The sequence below is a fragment of the Aulonocara stuartgranti genome (genome assembly GCF_965226115.1).
Source record: "Aulonocara stuartgranti genome assembly, chromosome: 18".
Classification (NCBI taxonomy): Eukaryota; Metazoa; Chordata; class Actinopteri; order Cichliformes; family Cichlidae; genus Aulonocara; species Aulonocara stuartgranti.
This window is the reverse complement of record NC_138954.1, coordinates 35,724,564-35,734,250: the sequence shown is the minus strand read 5'-3', so window position 1 is coordinate 35,734,250 and position 9,687 is coordinate 35,724,564. Positions and strand designations below refer to the sequence as shown.

At 42.4% G+C, this 9,687-nt stretch overlaps 1 protein-coding gene across 2 annotated transcripts; it reads right to left on the bottom strand.

The window, feature by feature from the left end:
• Positions 1 to 3,985: 3,985 nt before the first annotated feature.
• On the bottom strand, positions 3,986 to 7,566 carry tmem70 (transmembrane protein 70). 2 transcript variants are annotated; one of them, XM_082514065.1, is made up of 3 exons: positions 7,254 to 7,566; positions 5,332 to 5,431; positions 3,986 to 4,569 (listed from the first exon to the last, which is right to left on the bottom strand). In XM_082514065.1, the coding sequence occupies exons 1-3, from the start codon at positions 7,434 to 7,436 to the stop codon at positions 4,124 to 4,126; spliced, it is 729 nt and encodes a 242-aa protein (XP_082370191.1). In that variant the 5' UTR covers positions 7,437 to 7,566; the 3' UTR covers positions 3,986 to 4,123. The 2 variants fall into 2 exon arrangements, with proteins under 2 accessions (XP_082370191.1, XP_082370192.1); XM_082514066.1 differs by having other exon boundaries at positions 7,269 to 7,566.
• Between the last annotated feature and the right edge of the window lie 2,121 nt (positions 7,567 to 9,687).

Sequence of the window (9,687 nt, the reverse complement as noted above, 5' to 3'; positions counted from 1 at the left end):
GGACTTGGAGAAGGTATTCGACGGTGTCCCTCAAAGTGTTCTGTGGAAGGTGTTTCAGGAGTACGGGGTCAGTTACGAGCCACAGCTGTTGCAAGAGCTTGGCCCACCTAGCAGGCAATAAGTTGGACTCTGCCAGGGCTGCCTTTCATCACTGATTCTATTCATGATTGTTATGAACAGAATCTCCAGACACAGTTAGGTGGCAGAAGGCTTCCACTGAGGCGGTCCCAGGATCTCTCAATGATGTGGTTCTGTTGGCTTCATCAGGTGGTAACCTCCAGCTCGATACGGAGGGGTTCACAGCCGAGTGTGAAGCAGCAGGAATGAGAATCAGCACCGCCATGGTCCTCACCCAGAAAGGGGGAGGAGTGCCCAGTCTGGGTCAGGGACGAGTTCCTGCCCCAAGTATCTCAGTTTCATGGGTGAAGGGAGATCGACAGACGGGTCGGTGCTGCGGCTGCAGTGATGTGGAAGCTGCACCACTCCGTCGTGGTGAAGAGGGAGCTGAAGCGCTCCATTTACCGGCTGATCTACATCCCTGCCCTGCAGAAACGTTTTGCCTGCCACAGCCTTGTGTGCACTCAGAAGCTCAAGTTATTGCAGCACATCCAACATCTGCAACAGGTTTTTTCATGTTAATGTGATGTTAATTTATATACAACAATAATATTAAAGACATTATTATTTAAAATGCTACAAATAATTCATTTTTAGGTGTCCTAATAAAGTATTGGAACCCCATTCTTTCAAAAAATATAAACTTTTTTGATGGGGAAGTGTTTCTGTATATATTTTTGCCAGACTTTTGGCTGCTGGGAAATGAATGAGATGAGCTGATGTGAGTAGTCAGCCTTGTGTCCATACACCTGCCATGTTTACTCTAACTAAAAACAAAACCACAAATCGTGTATTTGCTCCAAGGAAAGAAAAGAAACGGCAGTTTTGTGTGCCAGACTGTAAATATGGTGTTAATGGTTCTATATTAGACAGTGACAGTGAATAAGATCACAGGGGGTTAGCTCAGTGTTGGAGCCAACAGAGAACATCTCCACAGTTTTTGGCATTTTTACTTTCAAGCTTATTTTTTCAGCCCCAGCTGGTCAGCTGGGATTCATTTGCTCCCTCCTCCCTCGCTCTAAGGCAGAAGAAAACAAAGTCACCCAAATCCCCGACAACCATGTACAGCATAACACGGCTAGCAGGTGGTCCGTAGGTGACGTGCATTCAGGTTTCCCTTAATGTTGTCAGCTATCTGTATCTCTTTTAAAGCCTTTCAAGAATCCTGTCACTCCCAAGGTCTCAAAGACTTTAGAGTCAGACCTGTTACAGATCGTCAACTTTTCTTTAATGTCAGGTGTGTTTCCAGAACCACTAAAAACTGCTGTAATAAAACCTATACTGAAAAAGGACAATCTTGACAAGACACAAATGAACAACTACAGGCCGATCTCAAATCTCCCGTTTTTAAGTAAGATCATTGAAAAAGCAGTTTCTCAACAGCTCAGTTACTTCTTAAAACAGAATAATTGCTACGATGCCTTCCAGTCAGGTTTTAGACAGAACCACAGCACTGAAACCGTTCTGACCAAAGTGTTTAATGACATATGTCTGAATACAGACAGTGGAAAAATGTCAGTCCTAGTTTTACTGGATCTCAGTGCAGCATTTGATACAGTTGACCACAACATATTACTCAAACGACTGGAGAACTGGACAGGTCTTTCAGGAACTGTACTAAACTGGTTCAAAACATACGTAGAAAACAGGAAATACTTTGTATCAATAGGTAACTTCACATCTGAGCAGACAAGTATCACATGTGGAGTTCCCCAAGGTTCCATCTTGGGACCCCTTCTGTTTAACATCTACATGCTCCCACTGGCACAGATTATAAACAACAACAAAATAAACTATCACAGCTATGCAGATGACACACAAATATATATCACAATGTCACCAGGAGACTGAGGCCCTGTACAGGCTCTTGGTAAATGCATTGAGGAAATCAATGACTGGTTGTGCCACAATTTTCTCCAGCTAAACAAAAACAAAACTGAGGTAATAGTCTTTGGCGCCAAAGAAAAACGATTACAGGTCACCAGAGAACTTCAATCCATACATCTAAAAACCACAAACCAGGCGAGAAATTTGGGTGTAGTGATGGATGCAGACCTAAACTTAGAAAAACACATTAAGACAATAACAAAGTCAGCTTACTATCACCTCAAGAATATATCAAGGATAAAAGATCTGATGTCTCAACAGGACCTGGAAAAACTAGTCCATGCATTCATCTTTAGTAGGCTTGATTACTGTAACAGCATCTTTACAGGTCTACCTAAAAAATCAGTCAGACAACTACAGCTCATTCAGAACTCTGCTGCTCGAGTCCTCACTAAGACCAAAAAAGTGGACCACATCAGTCCAGCTCTGAGGTCTTTACACTGGCTGCCTGTCCGTCAGAGGATAGACTTTAAAGTTCTGATGCTGGCCTATAAAGCTCTGAATGGTTTAGGACCAAAATACATCAGTGACCTCCTGACCCAGTATGAACCTTCCAGATCCCTCAGGTCATCTGGATCCGGTCTTTTATCAGTTCCCAGAGTCAGAACCAGACACGGAGAAGCTGCATTCAGCTTTTATGCTCCTTATATCTGGAACAAACTCCCAGAAAGCCTCAGATCAGCTGAAACACTCAGTTTATTTAAATCCAGGTTGAAGACTCACCTGTTCTCAGCTGCATTTGAATAAAGCACCAAATCCACACTTTTAAGCTTAAATTTCAAAACTAACATTAACTACTGATTTTATCTGTTTTGATTTTATATACTGTTTTGTTTGTTTGTTAATTAGTTAGTTTGTTTGCTTGTTTTAATCAATTTTAAATCATGCTTTTTATCTGTTTTTGTTTCTAATGTCTCTGTAAAGCACTTTGAATCACCTTGTTGTTGAATTGTGCTATACAAATAAACTTGCCTTGCCTATCAGATCCTAATTCTTTTTGTCCTGCACAGGTGAGAGAATTATCCTGCAGACATAAATCTCCTGAAAAAAGTGATATCAATTCACAAATTGAACTGTGAGTAAAAACAAACAACCTGTGTTCGGGACTGTTTGAAGATTTTGGAGAGTCCTGGATTCTGCCTGGACTTTGTGGAAGCCTCGAGGAAACTGGACCATCACAGCTGTTTGTGAACTGTGTTTAATATGGACTGTAGACACATGCACTGTTGTCACTTGGTCCTGCGTTTGAGTCCTGCTTTTACATCGGTCACTTGGAAAGCTGATGACAGCGATGTAGTGAGTAGAAGAGGCTCTAGTGATAACACGAGCAGCTGAATTCTGGTCAGGAGAGGCAGACAGTATCTAGCGATGCTAACGAGCTCTAGATTTATTTTTGCAATACTTATATATAAAACTATGTTAGTTTGTCCAATTAATTTTAATCCTCTGAAAATATAAGAGTAGGTAATAAAAAAGGTGTAATTCTTAAACAGTTAATGCAGTGGTCTTGTTTAACCCTTTGATTAAGTCTGCACACATGGACCTGACAGTACAGAGTACATACTGGAGAGTAGCAAACCAGTACAATATGATAGAAGACCCAAACTTGAAGGCCATTAAATGTTCTGCATTTGTATATTGATGTTGTCCCAGTCCTGTTCTAGGACACACAGCTTGACAGCAAGCGTGAGCCCAACCCAGCAGACACAGAGGACGGCCCCCAGGTAAAGGCTGAGAGAACGAGAAACTGTTCTCAACCAAACATGATAAAAGAAACTAAAACAAAAACGAATCTGACAATGTTCAAACAATCAAACTGGTGGTAGAAACAAACGAAAATTAAACGTGAGCTAACATGATGATAGCTGTGGATGTAAGTCTGGTCTCAGCCCTGGAACAGAGCATCCAGCTCTATGACTTTACTCTTGATAACTGACATCATTGCTCACAGCTTCAGAAAGGCAACACACACAAGTCCGGATAATAAAGTTAGAATTTTATTTTATTAGCACTTATTATAGCGAAGACAAACGTGGGAGCATTTTGTCCGTGGATGTTTGTCTCTGGCAGAGTCTGAGCTGTGCACTCAGGTTTACTCGGTCAACAACATTCTGCCTCCTCAGCTTTTGTCAGGTTGCTCCATGTCATCTGCTCTGAAACTGAACGGTTTATCGTAGCCCATCAGATGATTGTAGTCGTGCGGGACGGGGAAAATGTCCGGGTTTACCAGGAACCCCACCTGTCCGGCGTAGAAAGTCGTGAACATCTTACTGACGGCCGGGATCCTCACCTGGCTCTGGTGGAACACGCTCTTTTTCTCGGTGAGGAACACGCTGTAGGTGACTGCTGTGTAGACATCTTTGTCTGGGTTGTGGTACAGGCGGATTATGTAACCCTTGGTGATGATGTGAAGAAGGATGGGGGTAAGGAAGGTAAAAACGCCAATGACTCCACAGAAAGCTGCCTGCAAGGCAAAACTCTGGACTCCGAGTCCAGTTTTCAGGAGTATTTGTGGCATGAGGAAGAGACTGGCTGCACTAGTGCTGTACGAGAACATCTTCACCCCTGCCAAAAAACAAGAGTCACACAACCCGTGTTACTTCCAACAACAGTCCACACGTCAATGTCTACGTAAAGCATGCCCCACTATCAGAGCCATGTTACATAGTTACTTTCACAATTCAGTTTTATTGTGAATTACTGTAAAGACCCTACAGAAGACAGACGGCAGACAGACAGCCCAATCTGGACAAGCATTCAGACACAGCGGGCAGAAAGAACTCCCTGATAGGAGTCTTGTTCAATGCGTCCCCTCTTTGTCAGCATCTGTGCCAACACTTCCAACACAACAAACAATAGTGCGTATGCACTGTGTATACAACAGAATCAAGGCGTGCTCAGCAAAGGTCCTGTAGGAGCTGACCAATCAGAGTAGAGTGGACTTTTTTGTAGGTGTCCACCTGGCTTGTTTCTTTTTTTAAAGAAAACATCTGTTGAATTTTTAAGATTTTAAAATAAATCTCAACAGCTCTTCACCAACAAACTCACAGGCATCCAGTTACTAACCAAAGTGTTTCAACAGCTTATATAACTCGACGTCATGGTTTCCTGGAGTAAATGAAGTCAGTCTTATTATCCTTTCTGACATTAGTCACAATGAGGAACATCCACACCAAGACTCAAACTTTGCCTAATGAGGGCTTGAAGTTTAACTGTGTTTGTTTTTGTCTACAGGCTTACAGTTATTGGACGCACTGTCACTGAGACCTGTGGTGAACAACAGCTGTTGTTGTTATGATATTTCACAACAAGATGCAAGTGACTGACCCCGAACAGCTAAACCCAGGCTGCCAGCATAAATGAGGTTTCCGTGCTCGGAGGGCGGTGCTGTGGAGATGACACGGGTGGACGGACCGTGGGACTGCATCTGGTCAAAAACAACAAAAGGAACAAAATGTGTTTGGCACTGGGAGACGACTTTACAACTACAATTCCTCCAAAAACGGGACGTCGTGCAAGATGTAAATAAAACCAGAATGCAATGTTTTGCAAAACTCATAGCCACATACCACATCCACAGTACATAAAATGTTTAAGATTAGAGAAATGTTTCATTTTATGAATAAAAAGTCATTTTGAATTTGAGGACAGTAACACATCTCAGAAAAGGACTCGGCCGGTCCCTTACACACAGGTCTGTCAGAACCATCTGAGCTCTTTGTCCAACTTTACTTCTGAGAAACTCATTTTATAGTTTCATTTTTTTTAAATATATATATGTACACTGCCAGTGAAAAGGTTGGACACACCTTCTCATTTAATGTTTTTCTTTATTTTTACAACTTTCTACATTGTAGATACAAACTGAAGACTTAAACATATTTAGAGTTACTTACCATTGTTTTCTTTGCTCCATAGTTCCATATATACTTACTTACTTCATATATTTGATGATTCCACCCTTTGCTTTGTTGACAGCGCTGCAAACCGTCGGCCTTCTCTTAGTGAGCTTCCTGACACAGTCACCTGAAATGGTTTCCCCTCACAGGTGTGCCTGTCAGGGTTCATCTGTGGACCCCAAACACACCTCCAGGCTGTGTCAGGGCTAACTGACCAAGAAGGAGAGTGATGCAGTGCTGCGCCTCCACAGTCACCTGACATAAACCCAGTGGAGATGGTTTGGGATGAGATGGAGCGCAGAGTGAAGGCAAAGGACCAACAAGTGCTCAGCATCTCTGAACTCCTTCAAGACTGTTGGAAACTGTTTCAGAGACGACCTCATGAAGCTCATGGAGATAATGCATATATATATATATACACACACACATGAAAATACACATAATATATCTTGCTTGATATATTTGATGTCTTCAGGTTGTATCTACAATGTACAAAGTAGTGAAAATAAAGAAAACCCATTAAATAGAAAGGTGTGTCCAAACATTTGACTGATCGTGTACACACACACACACACACACACTCTCCATTTAAACGTCTGATATATTTTCTATGTTGTACTGTCAATAAAACATTTATGACGTATAGAAACCGCCACTCGTCTTTCTGTCCATTTTTTTATTCGAGCCTGGATTATACTTGTGTGTAAATGTTTGCACTTCATTAAAGAGCCAAAACACATCAAAGTATTTTCTACAGGCGACGGTCAAATATGATGATCACTCTTCAAGAGTGGCTACATTTCACTGTGTGTTATACTTGTATACCTATGCATGTGACAAATAAAGAACCTTGAACTTGAAGAACAACACAACTCTGCAGTTCCAACCAACGAACGAAGGATCCTAATGTAACATATGTGTTAAATACTTGTGAATTTCACCCAACTAACATGTATCAGCTGAGTCTGTAAATGTGTAACGACGTGGTTACGGATACTCAGACATGTTCATGTCACCGTTTATCTATTTATTGATGAGTGGAGTATCCACGTGCTTTTGTCTGTTATGACCTCTGTAAATGTTCACGTCAGACAATCTGTCACATGCTTCTGTTACCATCCAGCTGACATTACCCTCCCTGGGACCGCCCACGTCACTGTTCGGCTCAGCTGACACATTTACGTCACTCACTCAAAATGACGCTTAAACTTTCAGAACAGCGGTGCGCATGTCACTGTAGAAACGCCGGTTAGCTGTTAGCTGGAGCAGTGCAGCATTGTTACTCATGACATCATCAGCGTAGCTTAAACGTATGCAGTAAAGCGTCGCGATGCTGACGCTCATGTGTACCTGACGGTTAAATACCTCGTTGAGAGCCAGGAGCGAGTGCCTGAGAGTTAGCTGCTTCCTCCTCACTGCGCTCACGCAGCACACGGAGAATGGCGCGCGATGCTGCGCGAAGTTAAACTGACCGTTACTGAAAATCCGGGGAAGAGCTCGAGACCGTAACCGCAGGAAACGCGCAGACAGCATCTTTGACGTTTTCTGTACTTTCTTTGTTATTACTGCTGAAAGCGGCTCTGACTCTCTGACCTACGAACTCCACACACGCTGCAAATCTCGCCTCCCGTTTCTTCTTCTTCTTTGTGTTTAACGGCGGTTGGCAACCAACGTAAAGGAGCATTACCGCCTCCTACTGTTCCGGAGTATGGGTCAGACAGTGAGTTTACAATTTGTATCAAAAAAACCCTACACTCTTTCATAAACACCTATATCCTTCAGAAACCCCACCAGTTCCCTCACCTGTGCCCTACTACATCTGGTACACTAGCTGCACAGGGGCTCAGAGGAAAGCACTCCAAGGGATCATTAACACCGCCCAAAAGATCACTGGCTGCCCTCTCCCCACACTGGAAGTTCTACACAATGCCCACTGTTTTAAAAAGGCCCAAAACATCATAAAAGACACCTCACATCCTGGCCACTCCCTGTTCGAACTGTTGCCCTCAGGCAGACGGTACAGAGCAATCAGAGCAAGGACTAATAGACTCAAACACAGCTGTTATCCAACTGCAATAACACATCTGAATACTACAAAAAAATGTCCATCACGCCACTCTTGTGTTAATCTATGCACGGTCTGAAGCATGTGTGTGGGAATGTATGTGAATGTTTTACTGTTACATCTTATTAGTATTTTAAGTATTCTATCTATTTTATTTATTGAATTTTATTGTTTTATTTATATTTTGATATTGCTAGGGATGATGCAATGATCGGGGACCATTCTTAATTTCGTTGTTCTCATGACAATGACAATAAAGTTTCTGATTCTGATTCTGAAGTAAACGGCCGTGAAATTGGACGGTCTAGCCTTCTGATTAGCGTCACCGCTGTCTCGGTGGAGTTTAATAAACTCGGCCGTCTGCTCCTTGCTATCTAAAATATAACCAGACACTGGTGTAAATTCTCGACTGTCTCATACTTCTGTTTAATCAGTTTTCTGTTTGACGTTTAGTCAGCTGTGTAAAAACCGAGGAACCCACCCGGGGGATTAATAAAGTTTTATTTTATCTAATCTAATCTAATAACTTTAATCTCAGCCAAACCGATTTACTCACGAACAAACAAAACACTGAAAAAGCCCAACAATAACATCTGTAGGTTGTCTAAGTCAGCGGTCCCCAACCCCCGGGCCTCGGACCGGTACCGGTCCGTGAGTCGTTTGGTACTGGGCCGCGAGAGTTGAGGCTCAGGTGTGAAATGTGTGGTTTTCAGGGTTTTTATCGGTTTTCAGCGTTATTTTGTTATCGTTTTTATCGTTTACTCGGTTTTCCTGGGTCTTTTCACGTGTGTTATGAACAGTGTTGGGTAAGTTACTTTAAATTAGTAACTTAGTTACATTACTAGTTATTTCCATCAAAAGTAACTCAGTTACTTCAAGTTACTCGATACTTTCAAAGTAACTAGTTACTAGGGAAAGTAACTTTGGTTTTACTCAGACTTCTCTTGTTAATGTGTTGCTAACTGGATACCCAGCAAGACTGCCAGTCTTCTAGCTTGCTTACTTGCCACAAGTGCACTGTGCCACCTACCAAAGGAAAAGATAATGTGCACATTTCCACGAGAGAAATCCCACGCCTGGACCGTCGTTGACTGCTGCCATGATTCTAGCCTACGTCACAGCGTCATGTGTGCTTTTTACATCCAACACAAAAACTGCAGTCGTGGTGCTTTCGATTGTACTCAGAACTCGGAAATTCTGCCTTCTGAATAGGAAGATGTAGGTAACAGCAGACTGCAGATGAGCTGCATACAGAGCTGGACTGGGACAAAACCACCACATATCCAGCTTTACAGCTGTGGCTCCAGCAGACATCAGCTGATACTGGAAAGTAATATTAAATAAATTCTAACAACAGCTGATCAAGCTTAAACGTGCTGCTGTTGTTTAACGTGACATCTGCTGGTTTCATCTTTCTGGCGCAAAGCGGACAATAAATAAACAAGAGAGAAAAGCCGATCAGCTGATCACTGATCAGTTTCATGATTACAGTAGCAACAGGAGAGGGAGGGGAGAGAATGAGAGAAGAAGAGGCAGCTGTGCAGCAAAGACACAGAATAACTCCAGCTTTGTGTCTTTTCCCTTCTAGCTGAAGTCCGGGACAAACTGTGTTTCTTTTCACCTCAATACGAAACGCGTAATATTTTCTCTGCATATGAGACGATTCCGTTCTTTAGGGAACGGTTGGCAACTCTAATCATTAACCTTATGAACAAAATA

Excerpts from the sequence above, each read along its gene's own strand:
- tmem70 (XM_082514065.1), bottom strand. The coding sequence starts at position 7,436 with ATGCTGTCTGCGCGTTTCCTGCGGTTACGGTCTCGAGCTCTTCCCCGG. Across the intron at positions 5,432-7,253 it reads ACGAGGTATTTAACCGTCAG|ATGCAGTCCCACGGTCCGTC; the intron begins GTACACATGAGC and ends GTTTTTGACCAG. Across the intron at positions 4,570-5,331 it reads CCTGGGTTTAGCTGTTCGGG|GGGTGAAGATGTTCTCGTAC; the intron begins GTCAGTCACTTG and ends GTTTTTTGGCAG.